The sequence below is a fragment of the Anolis sagrei genome, chromosome 2 (genome assembly GCF_037176765.1).
Source record: "Anolis sagrei isolate rAnoSag1 chromosome 2, rAnoSag1.mat, whole genome shotgun sequence".
Taxonomy (NCBI): Eukaryota; Metazoa; Chordata; class Lepidosauria; order Squamata; family Dactyloidae; genus Anolis; species Anolis sagrei.
Window position 1 is genome coordinate 196,354,990 of NC_090022.1, and position 24,083 is coordinate 196,379,072.

At 42.8% G+C, this 24,083-nt stretch overlaps 1 protein-coding gene across 1 annotated transcript in view; it reads left to right on the top strand.

Annotated features, from left to right (window-relative positions):
• The window catches only part of EPHA1 (EPH receptor A1), a 137,941-nt gene that overhangs the window by 91,975 nt on the left and 21,883 nt on the right, over nucleotides 1–24,083 (top strand). Inside the window, exons 3-6 of the mRNA XM_067464846.1 lie at nucleotides 4,517–4,792; nucleotides 7,374–7,764; nucleotides 20,164–20,319; nucleotides 21,442–21,777. Coding sequence (XP_067320947.1) covers nucleotides 4,517–4,792; nucleotides 7,374–7,764; nucleotides 20,164–20,319; nucleotides 21,442–21,777 — 1,159 coding nt within the window. The remainder of the gene's footprint in view (nucleotides 1–4,516; nucleotides 4,793–7,373; nucleotides 7,765–20,163; nucleotides 20,320–21,441; nucleotides 21,778–24,083) is intronic.

Here is a 24,083-nt window from a genome sequence, read left to right on the forward strand (position 1 = left end):
GCCATTTCAGGGTCCATTGTTGGCTAACTCCTCATTCTGTTTACCAGGAAGTTACTCAAATCGGGAGGGGTGTTGCCGTTTTCATTTGGCAAACATTCGACCCATTGGCTATAATGGGAAATTTTAAAGACTCGAACCTCAGTCATTTTAAGGCCTATCTGCATGAAACCTACCTCGGTTTTAGACCTCATTTACAACTGCAGGTCTGCCAAGTTTCAAAACATTTCACCAATCTACTGATTTTTTAAGAATTATTTTAAGTTTCAACCATAACCTTTTTTAAAATAAGACAAATTGCAAGAGGGGGTTCTGAGAATTGTAGTAGCCGGTTGCGTCCCTTCTCAGCCAATCAGAGCATGGACACAACTAGGCTTTTTATTGGCTGAGAAGCAAAGAGAGAAAAGCTTCAACTCCTATCATGCTCCGAGAGGACACTTTTCAGTGCCTGCCCTATGCAAGTGCTGCTGGGAAAGCAAGTTCCCAGGAGAACCCTCTCTGGAGATGGAGCCTAGGAAACTTTCCAAAAAGAAATAGACGGATGCTGCTGCTGATGGGGAGGGAGAAAAAAACAAAGCAGATCCCTGCCTCAAGTGTATTGCAGACTTAACTCCTTCCTATCCAGGAACAGGATAAAATCCTTCTCCCTTAATCCGTTTTACCGGGCTTTGTGGCTCCCTCCTTCCCATTCTGTTTTCGGAAATTATATAAAATGGATCACCGAATACTACAAATCATTTTTGTTCAGACTGATTTCAGCCCAAGCCTATTATCTATACCAGGCATGTTAGTACAGTGTAAACTTTTCCCTGAACAGTTCCGGATTCAGCTCATTGACCAGATTCTCGAGGATCACATTTGCTCTTCTGGGCTATTTCTGTGTCATTCCACCACTGCTCCTGGCCAGCTCTGTCCAAGCTCCTGGCTGATACAGGCTTCTCAGCTGATATCAAAAGGGGTATGACACAATCAGTAAGAAGGAGCTCTATGGCTGGCTAGAAGCAGTAGTGGCAACATGGTCACAATCCAACAAATGTGCCAAGGGGGAGGCATGTCAAGCACACCACTGTCATGAACAAATTCCATCTGGAAATCTATGTTCTCAATGTAAAATGAGAAATTAATTGGAATACAATATAACTTGAAACAAGCCTTGATAGAAATATGGAAAGAAGATTTAAATAATAAAGTTTTAGAAATAGAAAATTGGATTGACTCAATTAAAAGTCTTAAGCATATAAAGATCAGAGAAACGCAAAGGAAATTATTGACTAGATGGTACAGAACCCCAATTAAAATAGCCCAGATGACAAAAAACACCACAAAACTTTGTTGGCATGGATGTGGGAAAATTGGATCTTATTCCCACATGTGGTGGGAATGTGATAGAGTACAAGAGTTCTATAGCAAGGTAATGAAGGAAATGGAGGAAATAATAGGATATAAACTGGCTTTGAATAAAATAGAACTTTTTACAAAGAAATTAGACAAAAAAGATAACTGCAAAGACTGGGAGGAAATTATAAAATACATGATATTAGCTGCCCAAGCAACGGTAGCGTTGGGGTGGAAAGATTATAGAAAATGGGAGGTTAAAAAATGGTATGAGTATTTAGCAGAATATATGCTCCAGGAGTACATCTACGAAAAAAGAAGCAAATACACAACAAGCCGTCTTAAGAAAACTTGGTTGCAGAAATGGGAAAGACTGATAGAAAACGTGGAAGGAAATGAAATATATAAGGTGCTAAACCATTCTCTTTATACAATTGTTCTTTTAAATTAAGTTCTGAATTAAGGTATTTACTGTTCTCTGAAGGGTGGGGGAGGGGGGAGGAGGGGTGTAAAATCGTAAGACACAAGGGTAAGGTGAAGGGGAGACAGATAAGAGCATTAGAAAATTATAATGTGATATGTGTTATATGGTATGCGATATGTTCCCAGAATGTAATTTAGTAACTGAATTTCTAACAATGAGTGGAGGTGATGGTATTATATTTGTGTCGGAAAATTCTAATAAATTTTTTTAAAAAAAAATGTAAAATGGCATATGAATCCAGAATAGGTATTTGCAGTCACTTACAGACTCTACCTTTGGAAGACAATAATCTTGTCCATCAGTGATCGCCTATGATGATAGTCCATTCCCCTTTTCCCTTGCTGATCAGTGCAGGGAAAGGGTGGTGGTTGCAGGGTTCTATCTGGCCAGCTGGTCTGCTCTCCAGACTGCTTTAAAGCCCAGGCACACTGATCAATCCTGGGATTTAGGAACAATGGGTGCTTAGGTGCACAGATGAGCTTCACTGATCTGACAAAATGCAAAGATGTGGGTTTTTCAGTTCCTGCTGGGCTTGGGAAGTTTGTGATTTGAGAGAAATGGTCAAGTCCTATCCTTACTTATAGTGATGGTGCAGATACAGGGCAATGTGTGGTGCTTATGCAGACTTGGGGCTAGACCCATAAGGGAGGCTTCATGTGGTTTTGGGATTTGTGAGAAAGACAGAGTGGGACCTCACAAGGCAATTCATCTGTTCCTCGATTTTGGGGTTCATTTTCAAAAACATACAGCTGATTTTTAAAAGGTCAGAGCAAAGCATTTAAAAGCAGCGGCAACCACAGACAAGACTTTTGAAGTTATTATATAGGATGTGTGAGCACATTTAACTAAGTAAACATTCCAGCTTCTGCACCTGCTGTATGGTCTTTGGGGACATTTCTAGATTTGTGCCTCATCTCCACATTTTCAGTGTGTCAGCATCATTTATGGAACTACTTAAAAACCATTTCTGAGGATCAACTGCAAGTGGGCATAAATGTTGAACAAAACTCGATTGCTAGAATTATTAGGAAAAGTGCTATGTAACAAAAGTGGTCATTTTGCAGGAGAGGGAGGAGATTGGAAAAGATAGTTTTGGAATTGCAAACTTCCACTCACTGTACTGACTAGATCAGTGGTCCTCAACCTGTGTGTCTCCAGGTGTTTTGACCTACAACTCCCAGCCAGTTTACCAACTGTTAGTGTTTCTGAGAGTTGAAGGCCAAAACATCTGGGGACCCACAGGTTGAGAACCACTGGATTAGAGGACTCTGGAGCAGCCCCCGGTGGCGTAGTGGGTTAAAGCCCTGTTCTGGCAGGACTGAAGACCGAGAGGTCACAGGTTTGAATCCGGGGAGAGGTGGATGAGCTCCCTCTATCAGCTCCAGCTCCTCATGCAGGGACATGAGAGAAGCCTCCCACAAGGATGATAAAACATCAAAATCATCCGGGCGTCCCCTGGGCAACGTCCTTGCAGACGGCCAATTCTCTCACAACAAGACACTCCTGACACGACAAAAAAAAAAAAAAAAGAGGACTCTGGGACTTGTACTCCAAAAAAGAACTTAGTTCACATATATTTAATACCAAGATAATAATAAAAATGTTATTCTCACTTCACACCTAACATCAGCTGCAGGGAAAAGTACCAGGAAAATAGTCTCTAGTTAAGCAGGTCTGCCATGATTCCCCTGCAATGATTAAAACTGAAAGCCCTGCACAAGGCATCCATATGTTGTTTCAAATGCACACAAGGCGACATCAGATCTTCCATGTAATGTGCCAGTTAACAGTAACAAGGGCGAGGTGATTTCTGTTAAGTATAAATAAGCTACGTATGTGGGCCCACTTGGAAAATAAACAATGTATTAAGAAATAAACGTTCTCTAGTTTTGAATGGGAAATGCATCTCCTTCCCCACAATGAAGCATTTATCTACCCTAAGATAAGATTGACTCCCATCCCATGTTGTAGGCATGGGTTATAGTGCTATTGGTTCTTGCTGCTGATTTGTTTACATGGGACAATTAACATAAACCACTGAGATTCTGAAATTTTGAACAACAAAACTATATCTGGCCATGAAGTTTGCATTTAAAACTGTGCACAGAGGAGAATATAGAATGGGTATAGTAAGGTAAAAGTGACAGTAAATAAGCAAAGAGCTTATCTGTCTTTTTTATTAATTCTAACTTTCATATTATGCTTTCTTTATCAGGCCCATTATAGCACCAAAAAAGAGTACTGTATATACTCATTTATAAATTGAGAGCAGGGTTTGTGGGCCAAAATTATTTTTATATGACCCACAGATAAGTCAAGGGTCATTCCATGGAGAGGGGAAAGCACCAATGCTACTACAGGGCACCAGCCATTCATGGCCTCTGCTGCCACTTTTCTACTCAGACATTCCTGGATTACCAAGTGAAAAGAGGAGATTGGGGCTTCTTTTAAGATCTCTCAGGAAAGATTATGCTCTTGACAGTTTACATCTACTCAGAGAAGGGGATGGTTACCTTTTTCATAAGAGTTAAGGTACAGGTCTTCCACAGATATGTTTGCGTCGATTTTTCAAACTAACATTTCTAGACTTATACACAAGTATGCAGTATTTTGCTCACTTGCTCACTTGCTCTTGCATTCGCTTTGTAAGGCTTCATGTTAATGTGAATCTCTCCCTCCTGTTTTCTTCCCAATGCACAGTGGAGTGAGACACAGTACATGATAAACGGTACGCCTGTGTACATGTACCAGGATTGCAGTGTCCTCTCTGAGGGAGACACGGACCACTGGCTTCGCACCAACTGGATATTCCGCGGTGACACCGCCTCCAACATCTTTGTGGAGCTGAAATTCACCATTCGTGATTGCAAGAGTTTCAAAGGAGAGGTGGTGAGCTGCAAGGAGACATTCAATCTCTACTACATGGAGTCAGAACACGATGTTGGAATCCAGTTCCGTCGCCTGCTCTTCACTAAGGTCAGCAGGATTAACAAATATTGTTAAAGAGAAGTGCAGCGACCGCTGCACCCTGTTATGTATAGGCTTTGCTGCATGTTACGTGTCCCTCAAGTTGCCTTTAACTTGTGGGAACCTTATCATGAGGCTTGAAGGCAAGAAAAGTGAGGTATAAATAAGCAATAATATTTATTTATTTATTTATTTATTTATTTATTTATTTATTTGCTGTATTTGTATACCACCTTTCTCAGCCTTTCGGCGACTCGATAATGTGTTTTTGAATGCTTTCTTGGCTGGAATCACTGGTTGCTGTGAGTTTTCCTCGTATCCCCGTATCATGTTAGAAAACAAGCGTATACAATACGAGGATTTCTACATTGAACTGCAGAAACTTTGGCACAAGCCAGTAAAGGTGGCCCTAGTGGTGATTGGCACACTCGGTGCAGTGCCTAAAGACCTTGGCCTGCACTTAAAAACAATCGGCGCCGACAAAATTACCATCTGTCAGCTGCATACAATATTTATATCATACTTAGAATTATTTATTTGAAAATTGAGCAAATTAGTTTAAAGCTGAAAGACTGTGGGGACTGTCATTTGTTTTGTTGTTATTTTTTAAAAGTATCAGCATGTCATACAAACAACACTTTAGACAATTAAACAAAAAGTGTTGCAAGAAGAACAAAATGCGTGGGAAAATTGATATCCTATGGTTATTGGTGAAAGATCAAAGTGAAGATTTTTTTTAAAACCAAGTATATAATTCATTTTAAAATAAATGGTTTATTCCTATTTCATCAGTGTTCTAAATTCATTATCCTACATTTAACGTTTGTATGGAAATTATTTTTAAAAAGGTGAGAAAAAGGGAGGTCTTTTGTTCATGTCTCTTTTTATGAACATCTCCATATCTCCTAAGGAAAAAATTGCTTACTCACTATTATGTTACACTAGGGGCCCACAATAATACTTTAAAAAAATGTTTTTTTCCGATACTGAGTTGCTCACTCCCATTGTCTATGCTGCCAGCTCTTTTGTTACAGAAGCCATACAGTCTGGATTGTGGTTTCATGACTGACAGGGTATGAGTATTTCCCAACATCACTATATCCCTAATTAAAAGCTACATATCTGTCCCTTGCTCATGGTATCCCGTTGTTCTTTTCTTTATCCTTGTATGACACAGGTTCTTTCTTAAGCTTTGAAACACACACACACACACATCTTTTGAATGAACAGTTGCCTCCTCCTACTTCAGCAAATTCCTTTAGCAGCTGCAAAGGGCAAAAGAAAGTTGGGAAATTCATCAACAAGGAAGATTTTCTTGGCCGGAATCACTAGGTTGTTGTGAGTTTTCTGCACTATATGGCCATGTTCCAGAAGCATTCTCTCCTGATGTTTCGCCTTCATCTATCGCAGTCATCCTCAGAGGCTGTGAGGTCTGTTAGAAACTAGGAAAATTGTGTTTATATATCTGTGGAATATGTGTTCAGGGTGGGCAGTAAGAAGCCAGACCTTGAAACTGCTAGGCCATTGAATGCTAATCAAGGTGGCCAATTGCAACATCCACACCTACTCAAACAGGCAAGAGTTCTTTCTCCCACCCTGGACATTCCACAGATATATAAACCCAATTTTTCTAGTTTGCAACAGACCTCACAACCTCTGAGAATGCCTGCCATAGATGAAGGTGAAACATCAGGAGAGAATGCTTCTGGAACATGGCCATATAGCACAGAAAACTCACAACTCAAGATTTTTTAATGTTAAGAGCGACTTGAGACACTTCAAGTCACTTCTGGTGTGAGAGAATTGGCCGTCTGCAAGGACGTTGCCCAGGGGACGCCCGGATGTTTTGATATGTTACCATCCTTGTGGGAGGCTTCTCTTATGTGCCCAGTGCCCACATGGGGAGCTGGAGCTGACAGAGGGAGCTCAACCTGCTCTTCCTGAATTCGAACCGCTGACCTGTTGGTCAGGTATCCTGCTGGCACAAAGGTTTAACCCATTGTGCCACCAGGAGCTTCAACAAGGAAGATGAGAAGGCAGGTATTGAAGGAATGTTCTATGCATACAACTAGGGGACTTACTCAAATCTTTAATATCTGAAAGTTTGGTGTACATCATCCCATCCCATCCTTCAGATTTAAAAATATCTGAAAACATAAAGAAACAATGCTGGTGGAGCCATGCTGTCCATTTAGCAAAATCTAACCTCCATCATGCACAACTCGTGCTTCCCAATTGCGCTGATTTAGGAGGGATGATCCTATTGATTCTTTTAATATCACATTTCAGCTGATTTTAAAATATCCTAGGCCCAACCACATATTAGATGCCCCTGGTTTAGAGTGTGGGGTGAGGGAAATGATGAACACAGAATAAATTATCCCCTGCGAAACCTCCCCCCCCCCCCCCCCAAAAAAAAAAAGACAGATCAAATCCTTCCTGCAACATGTTCATTTTCTAAAGCTAAGATATTTTGAATATAGTTGAGCATTCAAACCCTCAACTACAGGCATAGGGGGTTAATTTGAGAACAAGGCAGGATTTGATTTTGCTGACTGCTTTAAGTATTAATGATTCTCTTTTCTTCCAGATCAACACTGTGGCCGGTGATCGTAGTTTCACAGCCCGGGACCTTGCATCAGGTGCCATGCAATTGAACATGGAAGTGTCCTCTATAAAAAAGCTGCACCAACGTGGTTTCTATCTAGCCTTTCAGAACTCGGGAGCTTGTGTGGCACTGGTTTCTGTGAGAGTTTACTACAAGACATGCTCAGAAACTGTGCGCGGCCTGGCCCACTTCCCAGAGACATTGGCTAGTTCAGAGGGAATAGAACCAGTATTTGGCACTTGTCTGAAGGATGCAGCAGAGAAACCAGGCTTTCCACCCAAGATGCACTGCAGTTCCAACGGGGAATGGCTGATACCAATGGGGCAATGTACATGCATCATTGGCTTTGAAGAGGTTGAAGGAGGATGTGTAGGTAGGTACTCAACGGGGCAAGACAAGGGATGGTACTCATAGCAGGTACCTGATAAAGACATAGCCTATCTGACTCCTGTTGCTGTTTATACATCTAATTCACCTGTTCTTCCAGATTCACGGGAAGGCTTTCTGTTTCACTGTTATTCTGTGGGTAAAGTTAAACAATTCAGCATACCTGTCCTTCCACACCCTCTTAGTTCCTAGTGAGTTTTTATCCGGTTTCTGGGATGCAGATCTGGCTGTCAGATAGTAGTACAACTGTCTCCAGCTCTTAAAGTCATATTTGTGGCAGCACAATCTAGCTAATTTAAAATCATTGTCTAGGCCACTTGAGAGTCAACAATGAGAATAATGTGTGGCCCCAAATGTAATTGTTACCCTCACAGCCAAACAGTAGTTTCAAGCATAGATCATGAGGAAAAAAATGAATACTAAATACAATCACAACCCTTGAAGGCTTTCTAATAAAACATGTTTGCCCTCAAACTTTCTAACATAAGTTATTTTTTTAAATGTAGAACAAAGGGAAATCCGAGTCATTCTCAACACTGAGCCCCCATCTGCACTCCAGTTTCTGAGTCCAGATTATATGATTTGAACTTGATTATATAGTAGTGTAGACTCATATAATCTAATTCAAAGCAGATGATCTGGATTCAGAAACTGGATTATACTACCCCCCCCCCCCCCCCGGTGGCACAGCAGGTTAAACCGCTGAGCTGCTGAAATTGCTGATTGAAAGTTTGGTGGTTCAAATCTGGGGAGCGAGGTGAGCTCCCGCTGTTAACCCCAGTTTCTGCCAACCTAGCAGTTTGAAAAAATGCAAATGTGAGTAGATCAATAGGTACCGCTTTGATGGGAAGGCAACAGTGCTACATGCACTCATGCCAGCCACATGATCTAGGAGGCATCTACAGACAATGCCAGCTCTTCAGCTTAGAAATGGAGATGAGCACCACCTCCCAGAGTTGGCCATGACTAGACTTAACATCAGGGCAGGCCCGTAGCCAGGATTTCATTTCGGGGGGGGGGGGGGGGGTGACACTGAATTTTTTTCAGGGGGGGTTCGGGCGGGGCTGAGTTTCGGGGGGGCTGAGTCTGAGTGAAAGAGGGTCTAGCCTAGCAAACCTTTTGTATCATTACCCCAATACCCTCATGCATATGGGATATATTGAGTATGGTGATCAGATCATGATATGAATAAACATAACAGTTTAAATAATGCACCAGTAAGGCCTTTTCGCGAACCACCATGAGAATTTCGGGGGAGGGGGGGCTGAAGCCCCCCGAGCACCCCCCCCCCCCCCCGGCTACATGCCTGCATCAGGGGAAACTTTTACCTTTACCTTAGATCCAGCATGAGTCCCAAGATTTTGTTGGATTACACTAACCATGGTTCTTGGAAATGGTGGCAGTTCTTGTGTAACAACAACTGGGGATTTTTGCATGGGAACCATTGTGTAGGAAACCCTTTTCTTCTCTTATCACTAAGAACAAGAGTGGTTTACCAGGGTTTCAGGTGTGCCAGAATCACAGATATACACAACACATTAATAAACTGCTGTTGGCAAATTTTGGAAAGTTACTTTTTAAAGGCAATTCATCTCCTTTATAACAGTATTTAAAGTAATTGGCTATATTTACTCTTTATGGATATAAAAACAAGTAACTAATTAAGTTGCTTCTTGCTGACTGGTCTTTTGAAACCCTCTTATAGTGCCGAGGCTTACTAAATATGGTTTTCTGTGGGTGAGCAGATGGCAACTACTGGATGGCATATGTTCTGTATCAGAAACTAGAGTTGATGTGGTCTATCCAATGCAATTTTCTGAATCAGCACCCCCAATAACCAAACCAAATCTAAAGTTGACCAACAACTGATTTGTAACCCTTTTGGTACTAATGTTGGAAAGTGGTTCCTGGTCAAGTGATCTTTGGTTAAAAAAAAAAAAAAAGGTGGGGAACCGCTGCTGTAGGGGCATCTACATCATCTTTTTTATATAAAACCCCCTTTTGCAAGGAGGTTTTGAATGGAACAGCAATCAGACTTGGCAAAACAAATAGAAATGGGACTGAAAACATACCATTTAATTGTTCCAATTTGGGGGATAATCCCGACTAATCTTCTGCCTGCTCACTGTTTCAGGTGCCATTAAAATGCCTCAGTGTCTCATCACTTGCCCACTTTGTCGTCAGCTAACTTCATTTGCTGCAAACTATGTCGAAGTGTAAAAGTAGTTTGCACTCCATTAACTTGGTATTGGGAAAGGGAGAGGAGAGGGTGAAACCGAACCCTTCCCTGTACGTTTATGCAAAAATATATTGCTGCAAGCTCTCCTAGCTTGTGTATCCTTCCTCATTCATAGCTTTACTCATCTTGACCATACTCACAATGGGTAAAGGTCAGCTCCACTGGCTTTAATGGCTGGTTTAGTAAATAGATAGATAGATAGTGCATTGGTTCGAAGAACACCTGGAAGCTAGGCATTCAAGAAACAGGCGATCCAGGCATTTTCCTATTGTTATTGCTATTACTGCCACTGCCTCTTAGTACAAGTGACATATGGACCCGTTATGCAATGGTTTTGTTGTTTTAGGGTCCTTCCATACAGCCCTATATCCCAGAATATTGAGGCACAAAAATCCCACATTATCTGTGTGTGGACTCAAATAACCCAGTTCAAAGCAAATATTGTGGGATTTTCTGCTTTGATATCCTGGGATATAGTGCTGTTTGGGAGGGCCCCTGGTGTCCCATCCTTTGCATTCTCATGACCTTGGCCTTTTTATCACTGTGCATGGTAGATTTTGGGCAGATCCAGGGCAATTTCTTGAAGTTGGAAGCCCTTATTTTACTTGGCCTTTCCTGTCTTAGGTGACAAATTAACAAAATTTCCCAGCCTTGAATTGCTGCCTCCTTTCCTGCTGTTCCATGGCTCAGCCAGTTTTTCCACTTAGCAGCTACTATTATTTTTTTTTCTCCCCACCCTCTTGGGTTGTGAACAGTCCCCTGGAATGGGAGAGGGAGCCCATCCTGCCCAGGCAGGTCCCAGCTGCACTTGCCCAGGTAGTAGCTGCCATGCTACCTACTCCCATACCTAGTTTAGGCATAACTGCAGACAGACGTATCTTCAGACAGTGACTTCAAAGGAAATATCTGTTTCTAAAACTGCAGGGACTTGGAGGAAGGGGAATGCAAAATGGGGGCCTTACATAAGAGCGAAGTCATACCTGGAACGAAAGCGATTGCCAACCCAAGATGGGTGCAGCATGTGATCTACATATTTTCTTCAATAATACATACATAAGCTTATCAAGTGAGCAGCCTGCCATATGGCATGCCCTTGAAGTAGAATAAGACCTACTCTGTGCTTGTCCTTTCCACCTGACACTTTTCCTATAGTCCTTTTTCCAGTGTACCAGCAGGTCATCCTAGGACCATCTCAGGTTACCAGGTTTTTCAGACAACAATATGAGATTTATTTATTTATTTTTGTGTCAGGAGCAACTTGAGAAACTGCAAGTCGCTTCTGATATGAGAGCACTGGCCGTCTGCAAGGACATTGCCCAGGGGATGCCCGGATGTTTAAATGTTTTACCATCCTTATTAGAGGCTTCTCTCATGTTCCTGCATGGGGAACTGGAGCTGACAGAGGGAGCTCATCCACACTCTCCCCGGATTCGAGCCTGTGACCTGTTGGTCTTCAGTCTGCCAGCACAAGGGTTTAACCCATTGCACCACTGAGGGCTCCTAGCAGTATGAGATAGCCTGCTCTGTTGCCAATACTGTCTAGTCCATGTGACACAGGACTTCAAGGACTAGAGATCTCACAGGAACCCAGGATTCTTGTCAGAGGCCCTCCTTTTGTGAGACTTGCTACAGCTTCATCATCTCAGCCTATTGAGATGAAAGTAGGAAAAGCAAGTGCCAGCTGTGGTTGCAACAGGCAGATTCCCCTCCAGCATTAGTTATGTAATTGGAGGCCATTTTCCTGCACACTGAATGCTCATAGGTTGGTCTGTTGGAAGCACAGTTGGCCCTTACTCTTCCCACCCTAGATATAAAAATAATAATAAAACTGGATCTTCTCTTCTCCAAGGACAAACACATCTTAAGGCCCTTGCCTGTTGGAACTCAACCATATCTTGCACAAGGTTGTAGTCTTCATCTAGGACTTAGATATCTATATTCACTGGCAGGGAAAGACCCTTCCCCTTTTGGACTTTCTGTCTGCCTGTCTTCCTTTCCCTCCTCATTTCTCCTTTCTTGTTAGACTGATACATCTCAGGAACACGATTCCTTTTCTGAACACACGGCAAACCTCTGAGTCCTTCATTTTGTTCTTCTTCTCCTGTGAGCATGGAAAGACAAGAGGGGTAGTTTTTAGAATAAAGTGTGTGTGTGTGTGTGTGTGTGTAAGCTTTATTCTGTTCCTAAATTGCTTAAGCTCAATTGCTCTACTTCTGACACTAGAAGCTTCTGATCTGCCGAAATGTTGCTACTGCTGTTTTTGCTGCTTTTCTATTTTAATTTTTTTTTTCCATTCTGCAAATTACCTCCCTCCAACATTGCTCCCCCTTCTGAATGGTTGGGCCTTGGTTACTTAACCACCTTCTCCCCACTCTTGTCAATCCTGCACACACGTCTGCATACATACACACAGAAAGAGAGCATCTATCAAAAGGGACATATTGATGGTGTCTTTTAAGTTATCTCTCACTTCATTGGTAGTAGCCTGTGGTCTGAGCAGGGGGCTGCTTGAACTAAGAGTCTCCAGTGAATCTCTTCAACGTGCATCTCTGAGCACACAATAATTGTTATATTTGAGCTTTAATAGTACTGGTCATGTTCCCTTTTTAAAACAATTTCTCACTCAATTGTGGGAGAGCCACGGTGGCACAATAGGTTAAACCCTTGTGTCAGCTGAACTGCTTGCCTGAAGGTCGGCAGTTCAAATCCATGAGATGGGGTGAGCTCCCATCTGTCTGCTCCAGCTTCCCATGCAGGAACATGAGAGAAGCTTCTCACAGGATGGTAACACATTTGGGCATTCCCTGGGCAATGTCTCTGCAGACGACCAATTCTCTCACACCAGAAGCGACTTGCAGTTTCTCAAGTTGCTTCTGACATGATAAAAAACCTCAATTGTGGGGAAAGACTTTCTCATTCAGAAAGAATTCTCACCTTTCTGGATGTTTTGAAGCTTCCCAGCACCTAAGGACTCGCAATAAAAACCATGCAAATCTGGCAGCTCTCCTGCTCAATCTCTGTCCCAGGCAACCTAAGTTGGCAGCAGACCCAAGTATGCTTTCAAAATCAGGGCTTGATCCAAGGCATTTACTGCACCCACCCAGTGTTGGGCAAGTGCCAAAAGTACACCTTTGGGCCTTTGTTCTAAGATCAGGGTGGGGTCCCTTCAAAATGGGATCAAGAAAAGGTCTAAAGGGGAAGGGTTGTACAGCCCTGATCTTTTGCTTGGACTTTACTTTGAAAGTAAATGGCAAAGTTTGCTAGAGTGGCTGGGCCTACAGTGCTCATGGTTGTGTGCATCCTAAATCAGAGTTTTGTAAACTTCATTGTGTGGGATGCATCCTTCATTTTTCATAAACCATTTTGGGTCAGGTGTTCATGGAGAAAGCTATGCTAAGCACAGTGGCTTACCATCTGGAAAACCAACTTCTTGTATCCACAGACCAAAGTCTTTAAAATATCCCTGGCTGTAAGTGATACTCTGCCGTTCTCTCTCTGTAAGAATGCTATAGGTCAGTGGTTTTCAACCTGTGGGTCCCCAGGTGTTTTGGCCTATGACTCCTAGAAATCCCAGCTAGTTTACCAGCTGTTAGGATTTCTGGGAGTTGAAGAACCACTGCTATAGGTGCAAAATTTAAGCTGTAGCAGAAAGCTTGAGTAGGTGACATCCAAGATCCCTCTCGGGCCCCTTCCACATCACTGAATAAAACCCCACAGTATCCAAATTTGAGTATAGTGGGTATTTGCGCCAAATTTGGTTCAGTGAATGAAAATACATCCTGCATTTTTATAATATTGTAATGTAATGCAATATAATACTAATACTAATAATATGATACTATAATTATATATTTATATTACATGGAATATTACTAATAATATTACAGTATAATTGATATAGTGCAATATAGCAATATTTAAAACTGATATTGTAGTACGTTAATAATATATTGTATGTATATATACCTTGTAAGCCGCTCTGAGTCCCCTTCGGGGTGAGAAGGGCGGCATATAAATGTCGTAAATAAATAATAAATAAATATCAGATAGTTACATTATGATTCATAACAGTAGCAAAATTATGAAGTAGCAATAAAAATAATTTTATGGCTGGGGTCACCACAACATGAGGAACTGTATTAAGTGGCTGTGGCATTAGGAAGGCTGAGAACCATTGCTTTAGGAGGATGCCAGTTGCTGGCAGCAACGTATCAATTGGTCCATTGATGGTGCAGCCAGCAAATCAGATCCGGCTGTCTAGACCTCCAATGCGGGGATCACTCTGGAGCTTCCAGGAAACCAGATTAAATCCCATGTCCCACTATGGCTGGGTGCGATGGGTATGCTCTGAATCTGACCTGAAGGTCCACATTCCCATGAGTGATGGGGGGTAGCATCACCGTGAGGGAATGGATTCGCCCTGCTACTCCTCTATGTGGCGGTGAAGTGGGATGCTTCACCTGGCTGATGTGATAAGGTCATATGTTTCATCCTTCCACTTAGTTAAGGAAGCCACCTGTGGCCCCTTCCACACAGCTGTATAAAATCTTCATTGAACTGGATTATATGGCAATGTGGACTCAAATAATCCAAAGCAGATATTGTGGATTATCAGCCTTGATATTCTGAGTTATATGGCTGTGTGGAAGGGCCCTGTGTGAAGGTCACACTTTCACCTTAAAGAGGAAGGTAATGGCAATCCCCTTTGAATAGATCACGCCAAGAAAATAGTAAATTCTATATATCAAGTCCCACAATGGTACAGTAGCTGAAAAAGAAATATGGATCTTGTTTTGCTCCTTCCCTGGTATAGCAGTAGATGGGGGGACAATTATCTTGTTAAACTACCTTAGATTATCTTGTGTTTTTGGGTCTGTTGTGGAAGTTTCTGGTAAATTGCATGATTATGGTTTCTGAAGAAGCAATTCGAACAGAGTTTTTTTATATATATTTATTTTTGTATTTATTACATTGAGCTTCAGAAGGGATCGACTTCAAATTTAGGAGTTGCCCAGTTAGGGAAGAGACCAAGGGAGTGACCTGCTTAGCTTTAATAATGTAGTGATCGCTGCAGGTACTTCCCAGAACACTAAACAAGGGGAGTGTCATTTCCTTCTTTTCTATCTGTGTTTCCTCTTCTTCTGCAAGTAGGGAACAACCTGATGACAATATACAAGCAACTGCATGGTGGTTGCAGGGGAAAATCCCCACCAGCCTTGTCTGCCCTAACGGGGGACTTTCTGCACTTCTGGGTGAGTTAGGGTGGAAGCTTCTTTTCGTTTCCTTCTGTTTAACAAGCTCATGTAGGCCTTGTTAAAGATAATTGATGGGTGGTAGTGATTGAGCTGGTGCCACTGTCTGCCACCCCCACACAGGGGAGGGGTGTCTCGCTGCTGGTTCTCTTCCCTCCCAAATTGCATCCAGTTTTTCTGCCTGCCTGCCTGCCTGCAAGCTTCAGGACTGGGAAACAGAGTTGAGCCCAGTTGTCTAGCAGCCACTGTAAACAAGCAGATTTGGTGGCTCATATATAGGTACTAAGATACCTCCTAGTGTGGAAGACCATAGTAGGTGATGTTTGTTACTCTACTTCTGTCTTGAAGACTTTTCTGGAGGCGTTATTACCCTATATACACATAAATGCATCTAGAAATTTTAGTTCATAAAATCTAAATGAAATTAATTTATTGCCTGGTCAAGAAAAGGAACTGCGCCCATCTCTGGACCTCATTACATTGATGAGGTCCCACGTTCCAATTTGGCAGCCTCCGTGACGAATCAGCAGGGCAGTTAGGCAATCCTAGCACCCAGCGCCCTGCCTCACTAACAGCAGAACTTCCCCATCACACATGGAGATATGTTGCTGTATGGCTTCCCCCGGCACTAGCCCCATGGTTCCTCATGGAACATGGGGAGGTGCAGCACTGTAGGACACTTGTACCCCAGTTGAGCCATGGAGCCCTGCCTAAAGTGACCCTATGTTATCTGATGGGTGGTGTGGGGTGCATGGCTCAACTGGGTCAGAAATGTCCTGTGATGCTGATATTTACACATATGATGAGGTCCTCTGAGTAGAGCAGTGAAAGGCAAGATGTAGTCCATTCCAGGATAACCTTTTTTTAAGGTTCTCTGCCATAGTACTTATTTTTGTCATTTTGAATGCATTAACAGCAGTGGTCAGGGGTCGGTCCCTGAGGGGTTTTTTTTTCCATGTCAGAAGCGACTTGAGAAACTGCTTCTGGTGTGAGAGAATTGGCCATCTGCAAGGACGTTGCCCAGGGGATGCCCGGATGATGGATGTTTTACCATCCTGTGGGAGGCTTCTCTCATGGCCCCAGAATGAGAAGCTTGAGAAGCTTGAGCTTGTCAGACAGGAGCTCACTCCACTCCCCAGATTCGAACCACCAACCTGTCGGTTGACCAGTCCTGCTGGCACAAAGGTTTAACCCATTGCACCACCAATGGCTCCAGTCCCTGAGGTGTCTTTGACATTTCCCCTCTCCACAGAATGACCTACTTATCCACAGGTCGCATCAAAATTCATAATTTTGGCCCCCAAACCTTGACATATCCCTAATCATGCCACAATCATGTCTTCAGACGCACTCATCAGGTCTCCATCAATGAGTTGCAGCTAACTTGAGAAGTGTATCTCACAGACTTCTCAAAAGCTGGCACTCACTAGGACTGCCAATCCTCAGTCCTGGCTAACATGGCGAATGGGGAGGTTTCACAGGGGTTGAAGTTCAAAGGTCTAGAGGCCACCAGGTTAAGGGAGGCTGGTAAACTCTGTGGGAAACCCAAAGTGGCTATTGTGTGATGTGTCAAACAGACCTGTGAGGCTTATTTGTAAAAGCTATTACTCCCTTCAGGGCAAATCGAGCTTAGACATAACACCCAGCAATTCATGTTTCCTCTAAGGAAATCACCCCGTCTGCTCTGATTTAACTCATCCCTGTTTAATCAGAAGTAATTATCTCCTGTATTCCAAGACAGAATAATCCCAGAATTGTCGGAGGCCACAAAAGGAGGAGTTGGGCTACAGATGGCCTTTTGCACTCTGCTTCTTTCCGTTTTTACAGCATTGTTCATAGTATATAGTGTTCTGAAACCATTGCATATTAGAAACAAATCCTTCAGGTGTGGTCTCATTACAGAGATGCTCAATCTGTGGGTGAACTCTAATACCTCATACAGCAGGTGAAGGCTTGCATGATCAAATACAGGTCAATCTAGAAACAAAATTTCTTCATAGCAAACTCATCTGTTCAGCAGAAGGACTCATCTGCCTGACACTACGCTTTATTTCCTGTGAAGGAATAGTCAGCTGTGTTGTCCCAATCTGATTTCCGAAGTACTTTAACATCTTATTGAGACCATTTGGCTTCAAACAATCCAATTCATCATGCAATTCTGACGTATATATGTGTCATTCTGGAGGTTTGGAAAAGTTAGAAAGGATTTTCTACCTTTGTATAGTGGCTGCTGCCACCTGCTGTCCTCTGTCTCATTCCTAGTGTTCTTTTTTAAAAATCTTGCCATTCCATTCCCTTCTTGTGATGACATAAACCAGTTGGCGCCTGTTGCCCGTGTTCCTTTTTCGCCTTTGCCTCATTCCCCAGTCACTCCCTTTATACCTCCCACGCAATAGTTTCCTTCTCTGTTTCCTTGTCTGCAGAAGTCAGAACAACTCTATCATGGTGGTAGCTCTTAGCTAACGTGTGAAACAATACACCAGAAGATTTAGGGAAGAATGAGGGTAACGGAAACATGTTCCCCACTAAAAAAAGGCCATGTATTTAGGCCCTTCTGACATGGGTTAGTTTGAAAAAAAAAAAACACTGAAAAGATTTGCGTGGTGACCAAAGTACTGGCAACTTCCTACAGCTGGGGACTAATTTAGTGACTAAACCGGGAACCAGATTCTTTCCCCAAGGCAGCAGCTGCTTTTACAAGAATTTCGTTGAGACACAGATATAGGAGAGCCAATGCACCAGACCAGCCTCCTCTTGGAAACCCAGGGCCCTTCCAACCAGCCCTATATCCCAGAATGTCAAGACAAGTAAATCTTGCCAAGTAAACCCTGTAATAGGGTCACTATAAGTAGTGAATGACTTGAAGGCAGACAATAACAATATTATTTTGTGCTCCTTAAGGTGTAAAACATTGAAGGACTTCATCACCTGAAGGTCCTTAAGGCAGGGGACAGCGAGGGCATCTTTGAGGCAGCAGGGTGAATCTGTGGAGCAGTAGGGTAAACCATCAGGCAATACCCCAAATCGACCCCTTAATATCACATGTGGAACCCCTTCTATCCTCAGCTTATTCTATGAGAATAAGGGTCATTTCATTTAAAACAGATAATGGGTGTAGCAACACTGTTTTTTTCTTATAGTCTGATCCCATTTTAACTGTCTTAGCACCTGGCCTACCGAATCCTAAGATTTGTAGTGTGATGTCAGTACTTAGTTAGGGTGACCTTATGTTCACCTTTTCCCTGACTTGTTCTTTTTTTCAAAGATAAAATTTCTATGCAGCGGAAAGGGGGGAGGCTTTTTCCAATGGGTGTTTTTTTACAATTCCCACAGTAGAGCTCTCTAACAGAATTCTCTCCCAAAAACCTATCTTAGGGCCCTTCCACACTGCCCTATATCCCAGAATATCAAGGCAGAAAATCCCACATTATTTGAATGTGGACTCAGATAATCCAGTTCAAAGTACCTTGATATTCTGGGATACAGGGATGTGTAGAAGGGCCCTCAGAGCTTGCATCAGCAGAGATATCATAGTAATGTAACTGCTATTTTGATGTTGCACATGTTTTGAGGTTGCACGACCATTGTCTGAAATTGCCCAGACACAGTTTATACCTTCAACCCCCAAATGGCCACTGATTGTTCTTGAAAGATGGCCCACTGCTTCTGTCAGAGATTGTACTCAGGACTTCATCATACGTGTCTTCAGCAGCATTTCAGGATGCTTTCACCCCAGTTAATCCACAGAGCCCATCATATGACGCATGCTCACTTCTGGCAGGGCTCTGTGCATCAATTGGGGTGAAAGTGTCCCATGACACTGCACCCTGAACAAGGGAGGCTTCCCATGCTCAGTTGTAAACAATGGAACCAATGCTGGGGGAAGTTGCGTTTAGATTCTTCCCCACATGTGATGGGAACACGTAGCTGCATGTGAGGTGGTGTGTGGGGCACCAGGATTGTACCACTGCCCTGCTGATTCATCACAGAGGCTTGTAAATCATTCTGCACAACCTCATCAATGTGAGGTTGTAAATCACTGGCTGAAGCCTACTTCTGGTCCTTATAATGGCTGCCTCATGTTGAACCATTCCTCTCCTTGATTGCAAGGAGCTCTCCCCAGTAAAAAAGGTAAGGTACAGCTTGGCTGAATTTGTCTCAGACTGGCTGGACCATGCAGATTGTGCTCCACCACTGCTGCAAATTGGGAACAGAGTGTGTGGCTCCAAGGCTTTTAGACTATTCCCGACTGGCTTCTGCAACAAGTGGCCAATGTAGCTGGATAACCCCACTCCCTGCTTGTGAGGAAGGGTGCCTCAGATTATGCTGGCATGTGACACCCACAAAAGCTACTTTGAATCTCTGTGGCTATCTAGCAATGACAACACAGGCTCAGTTCATTCCCTTTTCTATGTGCTGATGAGCACAGGGAAAAAGAGGATTGATGGTGGTTGCCTGGTCATTCTGTCCACACTGTGTTCAAACTGCAGGGTTGCTCTGGAATTTCAGCCAAACTCTGAAGTACTCCCTGGCTTTCCTTCACGTGGGTTTATCTGGTTTATCTTGCAATAAGAACTGGAAGTTTCGGAGGTCATGAAAACAGTCAGGATCGACGTCATGGTCGATATGAGCTAGTCAGCCCACATCAACAATCCTTAGGTCTGAAGTGGAATGGTAGGGATGGATCTCATCTGTGAAATTCTGTGAAGTCAAAAGAATATATTTTGCAAATCTTAAGGAACTGCCTTTATGTTTATACATGGATATCTTGATGGTAGTTATAATGGACATCATTCCTAAATTTGAGGTGCAAGGGGTGTATGTAAGGACCCCAGAGAATTTGCTTCCTTCACCCACGGATTAGATTTCATGCTCTGCTTTGCTCTTCTCACAGGCTGCCAGCCAGGATTCTATCGTCACTCACTGGAAACTGAGCAGTGCCTCAAATGCCCACCCAACAGCTTTTCCAGTTCTCCTGCAGCCACAGAGTGCCCCTGCCACAAGGGCTTCTTCCGGACATCCACTGAGGATGAAACTATTGCCTGTACACGTAAGTCCTAGATGAAAGGACAGGATATACACAGAAGGGAATTTGGCTCTTTGGAGTGTGAAGACCCTTTTATGTCCTGAAAAAAAATACTTTTGGGAAGTAAAGCTTGGAATTTTGGGGATTTTGGCTCATAAAGCTACATTTGTACAACAGTTTTTCTCCAACCACAAGATGGTGTCTTGGTTCCTTTTTACTTTTTCTGCAAACAGACCTTGGGTCCTTCCACACAGCCCTATATCTCAGAATATCAAGGCAGGAAATCCCACATTATCTGAGTGTGGACTCAGGGTCCTTCCAGACACCCATATATCCCAGAATATCAAGGCAGAAAATCCAAGACTAACTGGGTTTTCTGAGTCCACACTCAGATAATGTGGGATTTTCTGTGTTGATATTCTGGGATATAGGGCTGTATGGAAGGGCACCAAGATAACCCAATTGAAAGCAGATATTGTGGGATTTCTTGCCTTGATGGGATATAGGGCTGTGTGGAAGGCCCCCCAGTGAGAGAGAAAGAGTAGCTGAAAGGGACTACCTCAGTGACTTTAATGGTGTAAACATTGTATTATTGCTTGAATCTGTCCATTGTAGCCTCCCATGCCATGAAAGTGTTATGAAGGTGATATGAAGGCTGACCAGTGGTTGTTTTGGTTTCGGCAAGGGAGGGCTGCACTGTGGTACCACTTAGCAAAATCATTTTGTATACACCATATTTCTGCAGTGCTGGGGATTTTTTTTTCCAGTTTAACCACCACCCCACTAGTGGAAAGCTTCCAACCTCAGTGATTTAAATGGCATTGATGTCATATTGGACCTCATCACATTCTGTCTATTTCTCAAGTCACTTCTGATGTGATAAAAAACCTATCATGTAGAGAGTTGGAGGTTTATAGGTTTTAAAAATAGGTTTTTTTAGTTGTAGATTAGTTATAGTTGATAGTATGTAGTTGTGCAATTTGGAGAGTTTTTTTATATCTAAAATGTTTGTGTTTTTTATTTTGTCTCTTCCTTGAATAAAAATTATTATTAAAAATAAAGTGTTGGTAGGACTAACGTGTTTTGAATTCACTTTGGAGGAATTATACTGTAAGCAGCAATGCACTCTCTCGTTTGCCTTTGCAGGTCCTCCTTCTGCCCCACACAATGTTACCTCCTCCCTTGTGGGGAGCCAAGTCTCCCTTTCGTGGCAACCACCCATCGATCAGGGTGGGCGCAGCGATCTCTCCTACAACGTCTCCTGCAAACGCTGCAACTTCCTGGTGTGTGAACCCTGCGGGAGTGAGGTGGTTTTTTCTCCCCGTGCCTTAGGCCTCACTAGAACAAATGTGGTTGTCGATGGCTTGGAGTCTTACACCAATTACAGCTTCACTATACGGGCTCATAATGGTGTGTCAGGACTTAGCTCTGCCTCACACAAAAGTACCAGTTCTCCCATCTGGGTGACTGTGGGCTATGCAGGTGAGTCACTGGGGTGAACCCAGGAAAGGGATTTTTTCAGCTTATGGAAGTAAGCAACCAAAGCAAATAAAAGTCTTAGTAATACCTGCACTTTCATTTTCCCTTGTTGTGTGCCTTTATGTGTTTTCTGGCTTATGGCACCTCTAAGGGGGACATTTCATGAGCAAGATTTCTTCTGAGTAGGCTTGCCCCTGCCTTCCTCTGAGGCTGACAGAGTGTGACTTGCCCAAGGTCATCCAGTGGGTATCCATGGATGAACAATGATTGAGCCCTGGAATTCAGAATCCTAGTCCAACACCCAAACCACTATACAATGTGGCTCTATATTATTGTATATGCCACCTTTATTGACTAAATGCGTCCAAGTCTTTATGTGTGTACATATAGTCAATTTGGTATTATTATTGGTATTATTAGACAATTCTTGTGCATAATATCAGAGATAGTGGTGAGAGACTACATATAATCTTGGCTAAGAATATGGATCTCTATGTCAAATCTTAAGTCAGGGGTACCCAAGTTAAGGCCCGGGGGCCGGATATGGCCCTCCAAGGTCACTTACCTGGTCCTCACTCAGGGTCAACCTTAATCTGAAATGACTTGAAAGCACACAACAACAACAACAACAACAACAACAACAACAACAACAATCCTATCTCATCAGCCAAAAGCAGGCCCACACTTCCCATTGAAATACTAATAAGTTTATATTTGTTAAAATTGTTCTTCATTTTAATTATTGTATTGTATTGTTAAGTGTTTTTTGTACTACAAATAAGATATGTGCAGTGTGCATAAGAATTCATTCATTTTTTTTTCAAATTATAATCCAGCCCTCCAACAGTTTGAGGGACTGTGACCTGGCCCTCTGTTTAAAAAGTTTGAGGACCCCTGTCTTAAGTCAACCACATGAAGCCCTAAATCAATGGTTCTCACCCTTTGGGTGCCCAGATGTTTGGGCCTACAACTCCCAGAAATCCCAGCCAGTTTGCCAGCTGTTAAGATCTCTGGGAGTTGAAGGCCAAAACATCTGGGGGGCCCACAGGTTAAGACCCACTGTTCTAAAGCAACTGTTTAGGGCTCCAGTTTCCATCAACCCCAGTATACATGACCAGTGGATTATAGTACTACAACCAGGGAATCATGGGAGACTCCAGCCTTCCCCGAGAGTAATCCTCTCTCTGTCAGCCCCTTCTTGTCATCTCATCTCTACTGCCATATAGCACAAGCTTCCTGGAGTGCCATACAAGGTCACTGTAAAGATGAAGGTTGCATGTGGATGTAGGTCAGCATAGGCTGCCTGTGTCCCTTGACACCCCAAAGTGTGGCCCCTGAAATCCTCCCAAAACTCCAGAACCCCATGTTTTAAAAGTGCAGACTCATGGAGGATTTTTTTCTCCACGAACCAAGCCAAACTGATGTCATAAAGTGTCATAGATGTGACACTTTACTTCCCCACTTCACAGCCACCCCATCTTCCCTCAAATCCCCTCAAGTCCCCAAATTTGTCAAAATGCTGGTTAGAAATTTTGCTGAATTGAACTTGCAAGAGGGAAACTGTGGAAAAACAGTCATTTCTCTATTTGTAGTTGCTCATTCCTTGCATCACTAATGGAGGAGTTACATAAAACATGAGAGCATTCCTTTGGGGAATTTTTCTGTCATCAGCGACATCATATTTTCAGGACATTTAAATGCTAGTAACTTGTGAAGAGGGGAAGGTGCAGTTCTGCAACAGGTTAGTAACATTTAAATGTTCTGAGAACATGATATCTTTGATGACAGAAAGATGTCATGTGGAGCGAATCTACGATGATAAGCCAGTCTGAAGATGAATTCAAATTCAGGGGAAGCCATCTGTCCTTAAATTAAATGCAAAAATCCTTGATACAAGAATGTTGGCGTGCTAAATTGCCATGGCATTTACTGCTTAATTGTATTAACTTGATGGGGGTGAGGATGTAGTGATGATGACAGAAAAGCCCTTGGACTTTTGCATCACCATTTCAGGCAACAGCAGCAGCATCCTAGTTGCTCATTAAAGTCCTGTGTTGGGTGTTGTAATCCATCATTTATTTTAACTTAATCCAACATAAGTGTTTCCTTACACCCTGCTATGCCTTTCCCACCCCAACACTGTCCCAAACCTGCAAAGCCCTCATCATGGGGGCCTTCATGGGAGAGAATTAGGAGCTGTTGACACTGCAGCAAAATCTTTCTTAGCATTATGATTCCATGTTGCCATGCTAAGGCTGGGGAATGTTCTTTTTGGATTGCAAGGGATTTGCTTCTTGTGCTTGAAATAT